Source organism: Stenella coeruleoalba (genome assembly GCF_951394435.1).
Source record: "Stenella coeruleoalba genome assembly, chromosome: 10".
NCBI lineage: Eukaryota > Metazoa > Chordata > Mammalia > Artiodactyla > Delphinidae > Stenella > Stenella coeruleoalba.
This window is the reverse complement of record NC_137156.1, coordinates 77,735,322-77,756,341: the sequence shown is the minus strand read 5'-3', so window position 1 is coordinate 77,756,341 and position 21,020 is coordinate 77,735,322. Positions and strand designations below refer to the sequence as shown.

The window sequence follows — 21,020 nt, the reverse complement described above, 5'->3', positions numbered from 1 at the left end:
TCCTTTTCATTCTTTATTCTGTTCTGCAGCAGTGATTTCCACCACTCTGTCTTCCAGCTCTCTTATTCATTTTTCTGCCTCTTTTATTCTGCTATTGTTTCCTTCTAGTGTATTTTTCATTTTAGTTATTGTATTGTTAATTTCTGTTTGTTTGTTCTTTAAACCTTCTGGCTCTTTGTTAAACATTTCTTCTGTCTTCTCAGTCTGTGCCTCCATTCATTTTCCGAGATGGCAGTAACGTTACTGATGTACCTACATTGTAAAGGGCTCTCACTTTCTGACAAAGTCCAAACTCCTTAGCTTCATATTTAAGGTCTTCCATGGTACAGACCTCATCCTCCTTTTCCAAGTTCTTCTCATTTTTTAAGATGAAAATTTTGTTTATGCAGGATTTTTCCCAACATTTACATGAACAGAATGTCCTCATTACCTATTTTGCCACTTAAAATCTACCTATCTTTCAAGGTTCAACTGAAGTATTTTTCCTTCTTGAACTTTTGCTGTGAACTCCTGTGTCACTTATTTATGCTAATCATACTAATTTATTTGGGACCTAATGATAAACTGTCATGTATTATTATTTAGCTCTTTAGGTCTGTATATATTTTTGTATATTTTACCTGTCAGCTTATAATGTTAAAGGACACCACTTGGCTATTTTATCTTTTAATGCTGGTTTCTCCTTATAGGGTAACACATATCTCATGGCCTCATTCTTCACATACCCTCCCCTCCCCACCTTTAACTTTTCAGGAACAACTCCTGCTTAACAAGATAAAGAACAGATTTAGGATACGTTGTCATAGCAAGAGTACATGAACAAAGTGGTTCAGCTTTCTATTAAAAGTTATAGGTTAACTAGTCAGAAACAGTTTCCAGGAGAAAGTCATCATCTGAGCATTGGGTAGGAGTGAAGTAAGAGGAGTGACAGGGGTAAATGTCTAAGTGTAAGAATGAAATAGTCTGTGGGTCAGTGAGTGAATAGATTGGACATGGATAGAGCAAAGGTGCGAGTTGAAGAGAAGAAGAAATATAAGGTCGGTTAAAGGTAGTACCAAAGGGAGGAATGATGACATCTTTAAAGTCAAGAGTTGACATTTGATGTGATTTAGAAAGAACTTTTGAATGTTCCGAGGATAGACAAGGTTAACTTGGTTGTGTTTTAAGGGAGATTTATTAACAGAGCTATATACTTGCATCTCTAAAAATATTCTTCGAATAAACATATGCTCTTTTGTCCTTTTTGCTCATGTGGCTTGCACATAGCCTGAATGATGCAAAGTCCACAATGTACTTTGATTTCTTTGGACGCTCAGCCAAAGTGTGTTTTTGAAGACACACTGGTTATTCTCTAATAATAAATTTAATCTTGCCTTTTTGATTTTTATTTCTCTTGCTGCATAATGTGGATGTGAATCTGAATGTAGTTTTCTGTGGTCTACTGGACTCTTCAACAAAGCAACCTAATCTTAATGGCAAAAGAAAAGTATAATGTAATAGCATTCCCTCTGCTAACTTGAGCTCAGTTTTCACTCAGTAATTTTACATAGGGATTGTACTAATCTTCTAAACTTTTCCCTAAACAAAATACATTAACAACTCCAAATTACGCTCTCATTAAATCAGATTTATGGAACATCACCAGGAAAAAACTGCCTCTACCAAGTATTGACTTATATTTAGAAAATAAAAATAGCTTGTAAGAGTGTGGCTCTAAATAGAAAATATGTTTTACCCCTTTACTTAAATCATTTTGGAAGAGTAACCTATTTACTGGATATAGAATTCTGGGTTGACAGGTTTTTTTTTCCTCAACACTTCACATTTGTCACTCTCTTGTCTTATGATTTGCATGGTTTCTAACATGAATTCTGCTGTAATTCTTTCCTTCCTTCCTTTTAAGTAATGTGTGTGTTGTTGTTGTTCTTTAACTTTGGTTTTCAGCAATTTGAATATGATATGCCTAGGTGTGATTTTTTTAAATTTAATTCATCCTGCTTGGTGTTCTCTAAGCCGTTTGAATCTGTTATTTGGTGTCATGAATATTGGAAAATCTAGTCCATTATTTCCTAAAATATTTTTCCAGCCTCTTCCTCCCTTCTCCTTTTGGAATTTCAATTATATGTATTTATATTGTTTGGTATTGCCCACAGTACTTGGATTCTCTGTGGTGTTTTTGTTTGCTTTTTCTGTTTGCATTTCATTTTGGGTCACATCTATTAACCTTTCTTCAAGTTCAGTGAATCTAATAAGTGTATTACATTGTGGTTTTATTTTATATTTACTTGATGACTAATAATATGAAGCATCTTTTTATGTGTTCACTTGCCATCTGTGTATCTTCTTTAATGAAGTGTCTGTTCAGCTATTTTTTCTATGTTTAGAATTGGATTGTTTCTTACTAAATGGCAGGAAATATAGAGATCCCGATAACTAGTTTTTAGCATGATTACCTGAGTAGATGCTACTGCTGTTTATTGATACTTAGATGGTAGAACCGTGGGGAAGGAGCAGTTTAGGGGGAAATCAGAGTTGTGCTTTTGTCATGTTAAATTTAGGATCATTATTAGATGTACAAATGAAGATGTTAAATAATCAGTTGGATATTAATCTGGAGTCATGGGTATTGGCTGGGATTAGAGATATACCTTGGTAGTTATTGGCATATAGGAAGCATTTAATTCCGTGGATTGGATGGAATTATTTGGGAGCAGGGCTATAAATGGCAAAAAAGGGCTACTTTAACAGATGCCTGGGGCAGGCCAGCATTTAGAGGCTGAAAATATGAAGTGAATCCAACAATGGAGACTTGAAAAATAACAGATAATGAGGAAGGAGAAAAAAATCCTACCTTTAAACCCTGAGTAATTTTCACTCTCCAAAAGTACCTAAAGGAGCCACATTTCTCAGACCCCAGGTAGTTCTCAGAACCTTCTTTACCAATGAGGTAAGAGAAACATTAAAAGGAAAATCATAGGGAAAAAGAGATGTTTCAATGTTTAAACTTTGTATTATTGCTCAGTAGATAGGCTTGACCACTTTATCTATCATCCTCCCGTTACTCTCTGTCCCCCTCTCCGATTTAGTTTTCTTCTTTGCCCTTTTACCTGACATTGTATTAAATATTGCTTATGTATCTGTTGTCTATCAACTGTAAGTTCCATGAGGTCAAGGACTTTATTTTGTGAACGACTTTACTTATCCCTAGCACCTAGAACACTTCCTGGTACCTAGTGGTTGCTACGTAAATATTTGTTGACTCCTGAAAGAAGAAAGTGGTGTGGTCAATTGCTGACAAATTAGTGGAGTTGAGGTTAAAGAACAAGGTATTTGGAGAACTTGATAAGAGCTGTGGGATGATGATGATGGAACCCCAAGTTAAACAGGTGGAGAGAATGGAAGACAGAAATGGATCTTGTGAGTATAGACAACTCTTTCAAGAAGTTTTATAGTCAGAGTGAAGCACCAAAGTGAGATGATAGTGGTGCCTTGAGTCAAGTTTTTCTAAGTTGGTGATAATAGGCCAGTATCTATAAAAGTCAAATGATTTCAAATGACTACAAATCACATAAAGTTAACTTCCTATTTTTCAATTTTTGAGCAACATAATATAATTGTTAGATTCACATAAACTGCGGGTCTATCTTCGCTGCCAAACTTCATGATCACAAAAGCCAATTTTACCTTGTTGGTTCCCAACTTCTAGTTCCTATCGTTTTCTAGTTCCTTTATGCTGTTTCAACAACGCAGGCAGAAATATAAAACCAGTGTTTTTAATCCTGTCTCCGAATCCAGGCATGGTTAGTAGTGACTTGTTTCTAAATCTTAATGTTCTCAACAGTCTAAATTAACTGTTAGAAAATGGGGTTTTGGACCAGTGGCTTTTGCACCCTTGTTTCTTTGCCCCATTCGTGGTAGCAGAAATGGGGTTTCCTTGTCTAGAGTTATATCCTGGACAGTAAAAGCCATGGAGTAGAGAACTGACTTGTTAATTATTTTGAACAGTCATAAGTCCTGTTTCTTAGAATCCCCCTTTACCCTATGCTGGCTTCCTAGTATTTTAATGATGGAAGATGAGTATAAATACTTTTACTGCTGCTTTTGGTTGATGGTTTAGCAGCCTGAGATGGTAGACAGTCTTAAAATTTGTATGCAACTGCTCGTAGGATCCAGGCAAGTTAGACTGACGATGGGCAGACATAATGTAATGGGAAAGATGTAGACTCTGGTGAATTGGAGAGTACATGCATCACCTAAAAGGGTCAACAGCTACTGCTCTCCAGCTTGTTGCGCCCATGTGAGAACAGGAGCCTGGTGGTGTAACACCACCAAAATTTTTGAAAAAAGCTTGAAATCTGAATCTTAACTAAAAAGTTTTTTGTTTTTTGACATGTTGGCAACTAAGAAGACTTTTTAAAATTATGGCCTAAATGTATCTGTAGAGTGGATATGATCAATTTGTGACCTCTGTGTACTCTGTGATACAGAGTATTGAGTCCCCATGGGTGTAATGTGAGGAAGACTAGTGTTATGTAATTAGAGAGATTCATTCTTTTGTGGTGAGTTGGTCTTTCTTCTAGATACCACTGGAAAAGTTTAATACACTGTTTCTTAAATTCCCAGTTAGTTATGGAGAATGAACTATCAGTTCTTTATCTTTGTGGAAAGAAAAATTGGAGCCCTGATAATGAGAGCTGAATTCCTGATGTGCGGCCTCTAAAAGTTCAGAGATAAGGGTGGACCCAAGCTGCCAAGTTTGGGACTCCTGTTTGGAAATGGCAAAATTCCTCATAAGTAGAAGCAATCGTAGCAATGCTATATATGTATTTCATAGATTCTCCCAAAGTCTTGCCAAGAGATATCCTTCATCCTACACAGTAAAAATTAAGAGGGAGAACTTGCTACAAATCTAGTTGATACACTGGAGAAAATAATAATCCTACTTATAACTTAGCAGCAGACTGATAAAGCGAATAAAGTTTGACTCAACGTGCAGTTACAGTGTTGTCACTGTTTACTCTTTAAAGCAGGAGGAACTTAGAAAAGACACTTCTGGTTTTCTGCCTATGTAAAATGGCTCCTAATAATAATTTTACTACCATGAAAACGAAGACCAAGGGTCTGTGGGTATAAATGTGATCTATTAAGAGAAATGAGTAATCTGATTTTATTGGATATAGATATTTTCATAGAAATGCTCAGCACTAATGAATACATCAAAAACCATACTTTATTTTATGTATAGCAATACAATTTACATATTAAATAACACTATAATAGAATGATTTGATATAGTTTTAAACAGAAGAAAAAAGGGAAAAATTTCAGGTTACAAAAACCCCCCGAACAAATTAAAAAACCAAAAAACCAAAAAAACCACTTTTTCCAAATGGGTCAATGCAACGACTGTATTCAGTGACTAATTATGTCTAATTCCTATTGCACAAATGGTCAATGAAATTAAAAAAGAAAACCCAACTTTCACAATCACTTCCTCAAAGAAATAACACATGTTGGATTCTTTTGGAATGCAAAGATGGTTCTTGCTACTTCAATACACAGAAAGTTGAATTCACATTATCCACCACAAAGGAAAAAAAAAAACAAAAAAACTATGACAGAGTTGAAACTAGAAAAAAATTAGCTTTATATGAAAATATAAAATTCTATGATTATATACCATAGATACAAAGTTCTCAGAAGATGCTTATCCAAGCAACAAAATATTTACAGTTTTAATGATTTTAGCTATTTCAAAATGAAGTGAAAGAGACATGAATCAACATGAAGGCTGAATTTTTTTTTTTTTTAGAAACAATGGCTGCTTTCTAGTTTCAAATGTCCTAACAAAAAAGGAGTCACTACCCCAAATGTTGGAGAGTTGCGACATTTTATAAAATCGGCTGTCTCCTTTTCTGGAGATGTTTATTTCTTAAAACTCAAGATATTTTTCTTGAAATTAATTATCCTCTGTAGAAAATGCTTCCCTTTGCAAATATTTAACAAAAATACTAAAAACAGTTTAACAGCTAAGACAAAGTAGAGGCCAAATATTATTACAATTCCTTCCTATTTGTAGCATGCCTTCTTTCTAGAGATAAGTAAAGCCAATATTGTATGTTAAGTGGCAACTAAGGGCAAGCGCAAAGGGGTAAGTGAAATTACAGCTGTTGAAAAAAAAAAGCAGGCATTTTCCCTTCATATAAAAATTCACTGGCACCATTTGGACATAAACTTTAGGACATAGCAGTTGAAAATGCATTTTCCAGTATACCTGCTAAATTCTTAAGACAAACTACATTTTGATTATTATTTCTTAAATTACGATGAGTTTGGGTTTCTTTTTTTAATTTTTTGCTTAGAATTAGTAGTATGTATCTTTGGTAAATTGGTATCTATATTTTAATTTTTAAATACAGTGTATATGCATTTAAGAAAAAATTCATAACAAGGCAGTTGTGCTGTGTCATTATAAAGTAATTAAGGTTATTTGCTGATTTCAGTATGTCACTCTGGGCTAAAAACTGCAACAGCCAGACCTTAAATGCCATAACCCTCTCTGACCTTGCTGGACTTTTCAACTCGAAATAGACTCTAAAAGCACCAAGACATAAAAATTAGGAAAACCAATCCACCTAATTTTAATCATCTTGAATTTCAGAAGGAAACTTTTTTTTTTAAATATGAAAGATGATATTGTGGCTTTTAGATGAAGGAACGAGTTCTCTTGATGGCAATAAGGTGTGTTTTTTCTGATGTCCAGCATGGCCACTTGTTCTGATCTTTGCAATTCAGTTTTGAATGATGTGTGCATTCTGCTTACCTAGAGCTAAATTCATACACTCCCAAAAGCTTACTTTTATAACATAGCACAGATTAATTTGCAATAGCTATTTCCTTTCCTCCTGAGTGCAAGTGGTAATAACCTTGCTATGTAGTTAAGCGATGTGCTTATTATGTCTCAAAGAGAACACCATCTTTGCCTCTGGAAAGACGCAAGCATATATTTGCCAATAACAGATGAAGAATAATAGTGAGGATACACTCCATGGTCAAAGTGAGGAACGGCTGAATATAACTATCCTCAGTGAAGTGTGTTTGGACCACTTTGGCAAGATGGGCAAATAGCAATTGCTTATAGTTCAGTGTGTCGGGATTTGTAGACTTTGGTTCAAGACCGCTACAGACACACAATTGCTCACAGAGAACTTCTAAGCCATCCTTGTAATGTTTCTATTGTATTTACTAGCTCTCTCTCTTTTATCATGATTCTGATACCCCTGGAAGAGATGGTCACAGAATTGGAGGGTATGCATTCCATGAACTGAGCCCTCTGTAATAGCACAGAAGGGAATACTTGCCATGTGTCTTGTAACCAGTGTTTACTTTTGTTAAGAAAAAATGACAGTGGGACCATGAACCCCAACTTGAATGTTACTTCTGAAAGTCAAGTTCACTGTACTATCTACTGAGAAGAATTAGCTCATATCAATACTCTGTACAACTAGAGGAACCTACTTAATTGAGTAAAATGATCCAGCTTTTGCCATGATGTGAAACCTTTCCCTTACTGATTTCCCTCAGCCAGCCGGCAACTGTAGTGTTCCTGTGTTAAAGCTTTTTTTCTTAAGTGTTAGGCAGAGCTTCCTTGTGTCACCTCTGATGGGAGCAGAGGGGCGGTAAAGGTGTCTGTGTCCTCTAGCACACGCAGCTTAGCAAACTTGGCTCACTTGTACATCTTTTCTCAACCTAGCCCACACAGTTCGTGAACAGTGGACTGTTCTGTGTGGCTGAATCTATGTGATGAAAAGACGAGATGAACCCTGGCAAGTTATGTAGTTCACAAAAACTCCGTTGACCTGGCCTATGTCTTAGAAATCCTGGGCTAGTCCTGTAGCCTCTCTCTCCTTAGTAGCTTTGCTCCTTCAGGTCCACTCTGACAAACTTCATAGAAACCCAACTCAAGATAAACAGAATCTCAAGGCTGATTATCATGAATGTTTTAATGCCTATCCAGATGGTACGATAATAGCCAGTATGGACTTTTGGTAGAAGTTTATTGACATAAAAAATAACCAAAACCCTTTTCTTCTTAATAGGCCCAGTTCTGGTGATGGTTTCACTTCTGACAGAAGCCATCCCTCAAGAGCAAATGTGCAGTCGAAGAAACAGATCTCAGTAAGTAGCCTATTTTTCTAAATAACTGAACTGAAATTTCTTATTAATGCTCCTAATTTTCCCATGATGTACAGCAGGGTGAATATGGCTCCAAGAAACTGCTTCCTTGGGCTCTGTGTCATGATGAGCAGTCTCTTTTTATCTGTTCTTGAGGCTAAACTACACAAAAGCATACAAAGCTGTCTCCTATTTTTAAAAACTGTTTGAAAATGTCACTATCACCTTTCACTCCAGATTCTAATTTTCTCTCTCCAAATCAGGTTTATCCATGTGTGGGAATCTAGATAGTCCCAAAGCCTTTTGCTAATACAGTATTTTCAGTTTAATCCTAAGTAGAAGAATGCATGTAGTTATGAGATTTATCATGAAACATTTGGCAAAAAAAAGGAAAGAAAAGAATGTAAGAATGTTAGCTATATAGGTAGTTTTTTATTAGATTGCTATAGGAGTAATAGGAATATTTTAGAGGACTAGTTTCAAAATTACACACCTGCAAAGATTTTCATTATTCCACCTGCCATGAGGTATGCTTTTATAAACCATGAAGCATTAATGGAGATTCACTAAAGGGATTCATAACTGGAGTTATATAAAATATTGCCATCTCTCTTTGGTAAAAGATGGCCCTGATTTTGGGGTGTAGCTATTTCAGAGAGTCAAAATGGAAACAACAGACACTGTCCACACAGCTACTGTGAAAACTGTAATACAGAGATATCTTTTATTTTGACACAATTGGGCATTCTTTTTAAGCTATGAATATAACTTTGTAACTAATAAGTGATGTTCACATGAAACAACTCAAACCTTCTAATTTCTTAATGGCTATCTTCACCATCATAAATGAAACTGTTTCAAGGCCATGAGGTTTGATAGACCTTCAGAGTAGCTTCCCCACACCAGCTAGTCTTTAAAAGAAAACAGTGCTCATCCACTCCATTAAACTGCAGAAGGCATACAGTATCGAACAGTGCCTTGAAAAAACAGAAGAGGAGAACTGAGGAAAAGTACAGCATTGCCTGCTAGTAGAATGCAACTGCTTTAGCAACAACAATAATAATAATTAAAAAAACCAAGATTCACTGTCATAACAAAGACCTTCACTGGACTGAATTAAAAAGTAGCATGTGTGCTGTCACGGAATGTCACATCAGGGTTTGCTTTAGTATTATAGGCAGTAACACTGATCAGATAGTGCAAACTAGGTAAAACCGCGTTTCACTGTGTGAAATGAACAGAGGTGCAAATGCTCAGTAGGATACCATTAAGACATAAAATGGCAAAAAATAAATATCAAAACTTTTTATCAGTGTAGAAAAGTAACCAGGTTATTGTATAACGTAGAGTCTGGCAAAAAAAGGCCTCAAAAAAGTTCTCAGTCTTCAGAAGTTTTACAAATTAAGCGCCCTTTCAGGATTCTGCTCACACTAGAGATTCCATGCTCTCGGCAGGGTCCGATTCATCTGCCATGAGAACAGCACCATTTTTGTCCACTGTCATGGGACCATTTCCATTTTCTTTAGTGCTGACCAAGCTGAGCATTGCTTTGTAGACAAACTGGTATTGTTCCTGGAAAACAAGAGGGAGACAGTTTTTTGAGCCAAAGAGCAGCTGCATCATTTATTTCATCTCAGGTGGAAATACTGACTAAAAATGTAAATGTGAAAAATATACTAGAGAAACAGGAATTATGTCTCTGCTAGTTCAGACACTTAAAAAGTAATCTCCTGAATCCTTTATAATCAAGACCTACACCTTCTTCATGTCCTTTTGATCCCTGTTACCTTGGAATGAATTCTCGGTGTTGAAAGTCCACTAAGATAACAGGATATCCATATTTTACAATCAGAGGATACTATATTCTAGAAAGCAGAGTCTCTCAACCTCAGCCCTTTGGACACGTGGGCCAGGTCCATGTGGAGGGCTGTCTTAGGCACTGCAGGATGTTTAGCAGCATCCCTGGGCCCTACTCACTTAACCCCATCTCCAGCTGTGACAACCAAAAAAGGTCTCCAGACATTGCCCAACACTCCCTGGGGGGAAAAGTCACCCCCCATCAGAACCACTGTTCTAAAGGGTGAGGCTGAGTTTCAAATGATGTACAAGTTTCACAAATAAGCAAAGTACTTACAATGTCTGTGAATACTCCAGGCCTCATCAGATTGATCATTTTTGCAACCTGGAACACATCCACAGCATTTTCATTCTCCAGTTGCTGGGACAAGGTGGTAAGGGCACACAGCATTCCTGCGGAAACTGCACCGTACCTTGGGGAGGCAAAAAAAAGCTATTTCAGATTCACAAAAGGACAGAATATATTGGAACCAAATTACCATCACCTATTTCCGTAGAAGCTAGGTAGACTGTATTGATATCTACTCTAGAACACAAAAATGAGTGAAATGCTGGACGAGGGCAGAGATTTAGAGGTTAGCATAAAGGTGACATTTGTTTCTGAATGTGACGTCTCTCAAGACGGGCTTACCAGATGTTTAGCTTGATGTCTAATATGAAGTTAGAAGTTCAAAATTAGACTTGGGAGGGCTGTAAGAAGATCTGATGTCGGGGACAAGCTGGGTGATATAGTAGGAAAGATAATACGAGAATTTTAACTAGAGGCTATGAGACAAGTAGAAAGTGGTGAAAGGCTCTGGAAAACATTTTTTTAACAATCCCGAAGGGCTAAATTGAACTTCCAGAATATGAATAAAAATGGAAATATGTGGCTCAAAATGCAGTCAGAGAATTTCCAAAATGAGTTTCATATTTAGTAATTAGTTTTGGCACTGAAGTGGAAGTTTCCAAGTATGAGCACCTTCTATAAAATTCTTGGAAAAATATGGTTCTCTTTGCTTCACACACAGGCCCAAAAAAGGCTTAGAAGGGTAGCAGACTTTTTCATCAGGCCAGGTTGGCATCTTCAGTTTTTACAGGAACCTGTGTGGCACATAGTTTCCATATTAATGATGAGAAAACAGATGGATTAAATGAATTGTTCAAGGAGGTGTTGCTGGTTGGTGGCAGAAATGAGACTAGAATTTAGATGCCCTGTGTCCACTGTTCTGTTAATAACTATTAAATATTGTTTCTAAATTTATTCTTACATGAAATTAAAACAGTACAGATGTTTTTACTTCTGTAATGCAAATAAAGCCAACGTCTCCCTAACCACCACCCCAACTTCAGAGGTAATCTGTCTAAGGGAAAAACTGTTATGCATTTAGGTACAGCCTTCCTAGATTTAAGGGTATCAGTACATGTCGATCAGGCTCATCATTTCATCTGCTGCATGCATACCGGATGTCCTCACTTCCCCATGGATGGACATTTAGCTTGTTTGTGCCTTGTGCACATAGCAGAGTAGCACCTCACCGTGAGGAGAAGAGCTAGGTCACAGGTATGCCCATTTAGTTTTAAAGACACTGCGGTATTTCTCTCCCATGTGTTGTTACCTGTCCATACTCCTCCCAGCCAGAGAATACTAGTTTCTCCTCATCATTTTAAAGTTTGGCTTTTGCCAGTCTGATGTGTGAAAACTTGAATCTTACTGTTGGTTTAATTTGCATTTCCTTGGTTGCCAGGGGAGTTGAATATCTTTCTATGTTTACTGACCCATCTGTATTTCCTCTTCTGAAACTGCCTATTAATATACTTTGGCCATTTTTCTATTGGGTATTATATCATCTACAGTACGTGTTGCAAGTAGTTTTTTCAGTCTCTACTTTCTCTTAGCATTGTTTGTGGTTGCTTCTGTTAATGCTGAAATGTAGTTTAGATATAATCAAATTTATCAATCTTTAACTTTTTTGGAATCTTGTTTGTTAATGCTTTCTTTACCCCAGTATTTAAAAAATATTCTCCTATATTTTTCTACTTTTTTTTTACATGTAATTGTCTAATTCATTGGAATCTTATTCTTGTTTTGATGTAAGGTAGGGGTCTGAATTTAGTTATTTTTCCAATGGATAACCACTTGTGCCAGCATTTTTTAACATATATTTATTTGCTTTATTAATACTCATTTTAAAATGTGCTGATTTGGTTTATTTAACAAATAATGTGAACAAAGTTTCAGAAGGAATAATATCACAAAATTCCATGGTTAGACAATGCCACAACTATACTGCAAATTTTGCTTTGTTTTCCAACCTAACATTTACAAAAATGGTCATCTTTAGGGATACAAACCACACTTAGCTTTCACCATGAATGTGACCTATAAAATCAATTATCAGAGACCACATCCAGAAACCACAACATTGTCTACTTCCAGCTCATTCACAGGATCACTCCCCATGTACAAGCTCTCCCACCACATGGGAATCCAATATTCCATTCCCCACTTTCCATCCATCAGCCCCTAACATTCCTCATTCCTACTGCCTAGCCTAATTTCATCCCCATTTACTTATTTAAACCTATATTTATTAAGACAAATGATTCCTAAGTCTGTCTCACCTCTTACTGTATCTCCTGATCAAGACACCAATCCCAGTGACTCAAAATTGTTCCCTATTCAGTGGGTGCTTCAGATGAAGCACATGATTAGAATATTGATCCTCATCTAAATACAGAATCACAAAACTCAGTAACCTCCTAATATATCTGGCAATCCAACTATACCTAGAGAACTAGTCTTCTGTGCTCCATAAACATGTTCAGCCTTTTCTGAATCTTTTCCATCTCACACATACTCTTTCACTTTCCACGTATGGGATTGACGCCTGCTACACTGACAGATTACCTGAGTGTACGGTTTTGGGCTGCACGCTACAGGCCTGCAGGCCCTGTACTTGCCCAGCCTCAAGACCAAAGAAAGAGCCCGAGTCAGCAACAGAGACACCGATGGTTTAATGGATGGGGGGAGCTTACATGTCTGAAGCAAGGTCCTGGAGCGACATCCCACTGTATGCAGCAGACTGCAGCGGGCAGGACATGCAGGACATGGCAGCAGTCTTTGCTCCCTCTGTGCCAGCATTTTTTATTGAATTGTCTCATGTTTCCTCATTGATTTGAGCTGCCTTTTTAATCGTCTAAATTCTCATATATGCAGGCCTATTTCTGAACTCTCTATTTTGGCCCTTTAATCTGCTTGTCTGTTTTTTTATACTGTATTTCCCCACATTCGTTAAATTCCCATAGGTTTTTGGTTAGTCTTGATACCTGATAAAGCAAGTTTGCACAATAGTCTTGACTGCCTCTATATTTATTGTTTCACTTTTAGTGCTTCAGACATACATATTTTCATTTTTCACTTGTACACTCGTTTCCATATACCTCTACGCTTCTACCGCATCCCATCCTGTTTCATGTTGATTGATACTGGGCTGTCAAGGAACACAAAAAGTTTTGTTGGGATTTTGGTTAGGCTGCACAGAATATATAGATAGAGCTGAGGAAATTAACATCTCTTTGAGTTTTTCTGTTCATGAACACGATGTCTTTTCTCCATTTATTCAGGTCTTTCACAGTTTTCAATTAGATTTTACAGTTTTCTACGTAGTCTTTTGCCAATTTCATTTGAGAGTAAATCCTAGGTAGTTTCTGTTACTCCGAAGAATGGCCTCTTTTTGCGACAGTACTGTTTGGTTTCAGTTGATATATAGGAAAGTTATTGATTTTCACGTGGTGAACTTGTATCCGGCCATGCAGAACTCTTTTTAAGTTCTAATAAATAATCTGTGGATTCTCTAGGAAGTTGGATACATCTTTATCTGCTAGCAATGCCACTTGTCTCTTTTTTTTATACTTCTTACATCTTTTGCTTTTACTGTATTGGCTAGGATACAATAGTTTTGTATTCTAACACTGTGAAGAGGTGTCATATTGTGTTCTTTAATGGTAAAGCTTCTAATTTTTTAATATTAAATAAAAATATTTGCTATAGGCTTCTGAGAAGTAACATTTATCAAGTTAAAAAGAATGCTTTTGACTTTTCGTTTGCTAAGAGTGTTTTCTTTTAGGGAAGGGGATTATGAATGGCTGTTATTTTATTGTATGTTTTTGAATATCGATTTAAAAATATTCCTTTAATAATGTTCTGAATTCACTGAGAGCTATTTTTGGTACCATTTAAGCAGCTCTATATTCCTAGGATAAATCTTTTTCATGATGTATATAATTCTTTTACTATAACACACTGGGTTTTTGACAGTACTTTTTTTAGACCTTTGTACCCATATTCAAGTAAGTAACATTGGCTTATACTGTTCCATTCTGGTGCTAGCCTTGTTTGTCTTCTTAATCAAGGTTACATTAAATGTTTTCTCTGTGTGCTGTTGTTCAAATGTAGACTGGTCAAAACTTAGTGGGCCTTAACGGGTTGAAAACTCTATGTGCCAGGCTCTCTTATAAATACTTTATATGTGTCAACTTAATTGTCAGAATAACCCAGTACTACAGGTACTATTAGTATCCCCATTTTGAGGTTGAAGAAACAAGGCACATCCAGGGGAAGTAACTGGCCAAGGTCTCATAGTTTGGGAGACTACAGCTTATATTTGAGCTGATACATGTCAATGGCTCAGAACAGAGACTGACTGGTACACTGTGTTCACTAAATAGCATTTATACTATGATTAGGTAGGCTTAAAAAATTATTGGTATAGAGTTATAAATAGTTTTAAATGTTTATTTCATTTCCTTTAAAATACTTCTTGTTTTTAACCTTTTATTAAAGAAAATATCAAATGTGTACAAGGCATAGTAACCCTCACTGCACCATCACTGAACTGAAACAATCATCAGCTCATAGCTGGTGTTGTTTCATGTCAATTTCCTCCCCATGTATTTTGAAGCAAACCCCCAGGATTTTATTCATTAATAATTTAGCATAAAACTCTAAAAGATAACGTTTTATCACACCTATGTAAATTAACAATTTTTAAAACATTTGAGAACTACAGATAAATGGTAGATTTTTTTTTCTTCCCAATGATAAATTATGCCTTCTCTTTTTCACCAATTTCCAAAGTTGTGTCTTTTGTTAGTAAAATTTAAGCAAGGAAGTCTATCTCCTCCTTGCCCCCATTTCATTACTGTTTGCTTTCCTTTTAATTCCTTGTACTTTTTGTGGATTCATTTGGTTCTTTTTCTGGCTTCTCAAGTTGAAAGCTTATTTAAAAATTGTTCTCCAATATATGAGGCTTAGGCTATACATGGTTTTCTCTGAGTATATATCCTATCAGGTTTTGAAATGCAGTGCCTTCATTATCACTTAGTTTTAGGAGTCCGTAATTTCTATTTTCATTACCTCTTTAAACCATCAATTATCTCTAATTCTAGCCATAAGGACTTCAGTGTCTGGGTATAAGAATTTGGGGTCTCATTTCATTGTTGGTTTCTAATTTAATGCATTATAATCAATGAACGTGGCCTTGTATGATATCAGTTTTATGGAATGTATGAAAATTCCATTTATGATCAGTAATTATAAATAAACTATTTTGTGTTTGAAGAGACTATATGGTCTCTCCGTAAGTCTCTCTTGGGTACATACTTTTAATATGTATTTATTTATGTATTTAATTTTAGAAATGTTTATTTCTAAATTCTATTTATTTTATTGAAGTTTAGTTGATTTACAGTGTTGTGCCAGTCTCTGCTGTACAACAAAGTGACTCAGTTACACGCATATATAAATACATTAAAAAATATATATTCTTTTCCATTATGACTTATCCCAGGAGACTGGATATAGTTCCCTGTGCTATACAGTAGGAACTTGTTGTGTATACATTCTGTATATAATTGTTTGCATGTACCAACCCCAAACTCCCAGTCCATCCCTCTCCTTCCCCCTCTTCCCCTTGGCAATCACAAGTCCGATCTCTGTGTCTGTGAGTCTGTTTCTGTTTTGTAGATAGGTGCTTTTGTGCCGTATCTTAGATTCCACATAAGTGATTATCATATGGTAGTTGTCTTTCTCTGTCCGACTGACTTAGTATGATCATCTCTAGGTTGATCCATGTAGCTGCAGGTGGCATTATTTCATTCTTTCTTACAGCTGAGTAATACTCCATTGTATATATGTACCACATCTTCTTTATCCATTCATCTGTCGACGGGCACATACTTTTTATATGTCACTATTAGATCAGCCTTGTTCATTATGGTATTCAGATCTTCTCTCTGAATGTTATTGTTCATTGTATCCTGATAATTCATTTTAAGAACTCATCCCTTTATTCAGTTCTTAGAGAATCTCAGCCATTTTTTTTTCAGCTATTAATTTCTTCCTCTTTCATCTTTTTTCTCTCTCCAGGGATCACACCCTTAGACCGATGTTAGAACTTCTGTATCTGGCTTCCATATCTGAGTCTGATTGCGGTTTTGTCCATTGTACTACTAGCCCATCTCTCATCTTTTCCATTTCTTAGCCTCTAATTTGTTCCTGTTTCTTAATACATGTTTTTAATTCATCTCATATGGTCTTCCTTTACATCTCTGAGCATATTATTTCAAAATCCAATTATGATTGCTCTATTACCTCTGATTCACTGTATTTTTTTGTTCTTGTTCATCATGTTGTCTGTCTTCAGATTCTAAACTGAACCGGGTTTACCGTCTCATTTTAGCAGAGCTAGGAATTCCCCACCCCACCCCCAATCATTTGTATGCATTTTTTTCAATAGGGGAAGAACTTAACCCTTTAATCTCTGCTAAATCTGCTCTAGTGAAACTGTTAGGATTTTTTTTCCCCCTTCAAGCTAACCATAGCCATTCAGATAGGAAAGTCAGGTATTATGTATTTTACTATGCACTGTGCACTCCATGCGGGATTACTCTGGCCTTTGCTTGGGTTGTCTTTCCTATATTTAGCCATTCTTAAATAAGTACCTAAATAAAAGGACGTACCTACAAAATAAGACTTTAAACAGGACTAGAAACTAGGTCAAATCAATCAAATGCATAGATACTTTAAAGTATCAGTCTTTAAAGACTGAAAAATCAAAGGCCATTCTCTTTCAGAAGTTTAGGAATTAAGTAGGATTAAAGGAGGTTTGTCAAGTTTCATGCATTTGCACTTCAAATTACAGGGACTTGGTGAACAAGAATACTGTATAAATTCACTGGTTTTGGTAGTTTGTTGGCCACTTTCTCAAAGGGCCCCATTAAGAGCAATACTTCTTTTTTTAACTAGCGCTATGCTGTTAAAATGTATTTTCATCTTCCCCTGTCTGTGCCTCAAAGAAATGAAAGTACTTTAAGTTCCCGACATTCAGTAATGTTTTCAGGTGGCTCTGTCTATATTCATTTTAAGACACGTTGGGGTTCCTTGTATCATCAGTGTGTATAATACTTATGGCCACTTAATTACACTTTTTACTACTTCATCTAATTACAATTATTGTTGTTTTGCTCTTACGATGTTGTTTTAAAAATCATAACCAACAACGCAATGCAGAGGTATAACCCTGTCACTATGAAGGAAGTGAAGCTTCCCTTCAAAATCATTACGGCAGGAAGGAAAAGAGAGCTAAAGCTTCAGTATCCATTAATCCTGGGGAATAATGGCAGCACAGAACCACAGGACTTTAAGAAATTAACACTTTGGAAGTGAATGAGAAAGTACAGAAAACAAAACACAGTCCGGAGACACAAGGGACAGGAGTGCTTACTGTGAAAACCAGTGGGAGGCAGTGTTAACCAGTGGGATTAAACAGATCTGGATTTAACTATAGCCAGTGCCAGCTTCCTGGCTTGCCCCCTGTGCTGCTGTGTTGGGCCTTGTGCTTTGATGGGTCCCCTACTTAGGAGGGTCCTGCGTAAACTAAACTTCTTAGTTTAACGCTCTGGTGTTGCCATCTGGAAAAAAAAATTTTTAATTTTTATTTTATATTGGAGTATAGTTAATTTACAGTGTTGTGTTAGTTTCAGGGGTACCATCAAGTGATTCAGTTATACATATACATGTATCTGTTCTTTTCCAAATTCTTTTCCTATTTAGGTTCTTACGGAATATTGGGTATAGTTCCCTGTGCTATACAGTAAGTCCTTGTTGGTTATCTATTTTATATATTGTAATGCATATATTTTAATTCCAATTTATCCCTCCCCCTCACCTTTTACCCTTAGGTCACTATAAGTTTGTTTTCAAAGTCTGAGTCTGTTTCTGTTTTGTAAATAAGTTAATTTGTATCTTTTTTTTAGATTCTGCATAGAAGCGATATCATACGATATTTGTCTTTCTCTCTCTGACTTAGTTCACTTAGTATGGTCATCTCCAGGTCCATCCACGTTGCTGCAAGTGGCATTATTCCCTTCTTTTTAGTGGATGAGTATATTCCACTGTATATATGTACCAGATCTTCTTGATCCATTCATCTGTTGATGTTTAGGTTGCTTCCAGGTCGTGGCTATTGTAAACAGCGCTGCAATAAACACTGGGGTGCATGGTTCCATTCGAACCATGGTTTTCTCTGGATATATGCCCAGGAGTGGGATAGCTGGAGCATATGGTAGCTCTATTTTTAGTTTCTTAAGGAACCTCCATACTGTTCTCCATAATGGTTGCACCAATTTACATTCCCACCAACAGTGTAGAGGGTTCCCTTTTCTCCACACCCTCTCCAGCACTTATTGTCTGTAGACTTTCTGATGATGGCCATTCTGACCGGTGTGAGGTGATACCTCATTGTAGTTTTGATTTGCATTTCTCTAATGATTAGTGATGCTGAGTATCCTTTCATGTGTTTGTTGGCAATCTGTATATCTTCTTTGGAGAAATGTCTATTTGGGTCTTCTGCCCATTTTTGGATTGGGTTGTTTGTTTTTTTGATATTGCGCTGCATGAGCTGCTTGTATATCTTGGAGATTAATCCACTGTCAGTTGCTTAATTTGCAAATATTTTCTCCCATTCTGAGGGTAGTCTTTTCGTTTTGCTTATGGTTTCCTTTGCTGTGCAAAAGCTTTGAAGTTTCATTAGGTCCCATGTGTTTATTTTTGTTTTTATTTCCATTACTCTAGGAGGTGGATCAAAAAAGATCTTGCTGTGATTTATGTCAGAGAGTTTTTTAACTATGTTTTCCTTTAAGAGATTTTTATAGTATCCGGCCTTACATTTAGGTCTTTAATCCATTTGGAGTTTATTTTTGTGTATGGTGTTAGGGAGTGTTCTAATTTCATTCTTTTACATGTAGCTGTCCAGTTTTCCCAGCATCACTTATTGAAGAGATTGTTTTTCCTCCATTGTATACCCTTGCCACCTCTGTCATGGATTAGTTGACCATAGGTGCGTGGGTTTATCTCTGGGCTTTCTATCCTGTTCCATTGATCTATATTTCTGTTTCTGGGCCAGTACCATACTGTCTTGATTACTGTTGCATTGTAGTATAGTCTGAAGTCAGGGACCCTGCTTCCTCCAGCTCCGTTTTTCTTTCTTAAGATTGCTTTGGCTATTTGGGGTCTTCTGTGTCTCCATACAAGTTTTAAGATTATTTGTTCTAGTTTTGTGAAAAATGCCATTGGTAATTTGATAGGGATTGCACTTATCTGTACATTGCCTTGGGTAGTATAGTCATTTTGACAATACTGATTCTTCCAGTCCAAGAACGTGGTATATCTCTCCATCTCTTTGTGTCATCTTTGATTTCTTTCATCAGTGTCTTAGATTTTTCTGTACAGGTCTTTTACCTCCATAGGTAGGTTTATTCCTAGGTATTTTATTCTTTTTGATGTGCTGGTAAATGGGATTGTTTCTTTAATTGGAAAATCTTTCTTTGTTAATAATTTTTGAGCAAGGGTTCCTACATTTTCATTTTGCTTTGGACCCCCACATACATTATGTAGCTGGGACTGGCTCTGACACTTGGATATGTGTGTACACAGGGCCTAATACCTACACAGGCAGCCCCCATTTCCTCATGCATGAAGCGGGGATCCTAAAGTTACCCCCCTAGTGGGGTGATTTTGAGGATTAAATGAAGGACTCAATTAGTTGTGATTTGAAGGTGTCTTTGCAGCAGTTGGTACAGAATGCAGTCCATATATTTCAGCATTTCCTCTGGACTGTCTCAGGACAAAATTAAAATTAACATTTATTGAAGACCCCAAAGAGCTTTTGCTTATTTGGGCTTTATCTGTCAATAATTACTGTATCAGATGTTAGAACTGAGAAAGTGTTAAAACACAAAACTGTGCAAGCACGCATTCCATTAGCTGTCAGAGTGGGGATGTCCTCCTGGGTCACATAGCTCTGGAAAACTCCACTGTACACTCAAGACAGAATACAAGTGAACAAGGCAATCTGTATCTTTGTATTATGAAAACAGTTGTGTCCTCTTGGATCTCTTGGAAGGGCCTTGGAGACCTCCTTCCCAACCAGGGACCCTGGGATCCCACTCTGAAAACTGTTAAATGAAATTAGCCCACGATGGCCTCCAACGGGGTGATAGAGATAGCTCCACAGTGAATTCACATTAAGTATTTGCACAGGAAACTAGCCTTCGTTCTGCGAGTGAAGGTCTAATCTACTAGTGTCTCACAAAACTGTGTAAGAACCATGCTGTGTTTTGAACTCATCTGTAGGCTCTGTGTTTAAAATTTGACAGTAGTGGTGATACAGATCAGCCTCTGGATAGAACTGTCCTGAGCAGACAAATATAGGATGCCGTGAATAAAGCAGTTTGCCTTTAAGCTGTGCCTGTGCTCAAACACAATCAGTTTACTTTCTGTTGAGGAAGTTTACCTTCAGATCATTTTACCCAGAAACTTCATCGACCTGGCACACAGCTGTGAAGACCAGATCGACAGCACAGAGTTTGTGCACTAGAAGTTCAGCTCAACTCTTTGACTTTCAGTGGGAGCACTGAGGCCTTCTTTCCGAGCCTGCCCACTGCTA

At 36.7% G+C, this 21,020-nt stretch overlaps 1 protein-coding gene across 19 annotated transcripts in view; it reads right to left on the bottom strand.

Annotated features, from left to right (window-relative positions):
* Positions 1 to 4,984: 4,984 nt before the first annotated feature.
* The window catches only part of PTPRG (protein tyrosine phosphatase receptor type G), a 907,646-nt gene continuing 891,610 nt past the window's right edge, over positions 4,985 to 21,020 (bottom strand). For all 19 annotated transcript variants that reach the window (XM_079935460.1, XM_079935459.1, XM_079935474.1 and 16 more), the window contains 2 exons: positions 10,310 to 10,445; positions 4,985 to 9,747 (listed from right to left, as the gene is read on the bottom strand). In XM_079935460.1, coding sequence (XP_079791586.1) covers positions 9,601 to 9,747; positions 10,310 to 10,445 — 283 coding nt within the window. In that variant the 3' untranslated portion in view covers positions 4,985 to 9,600. The remainder of the gene's footprint in view (positions 9,748 to 10,309; positions 10,446 to 21,020) is intronic.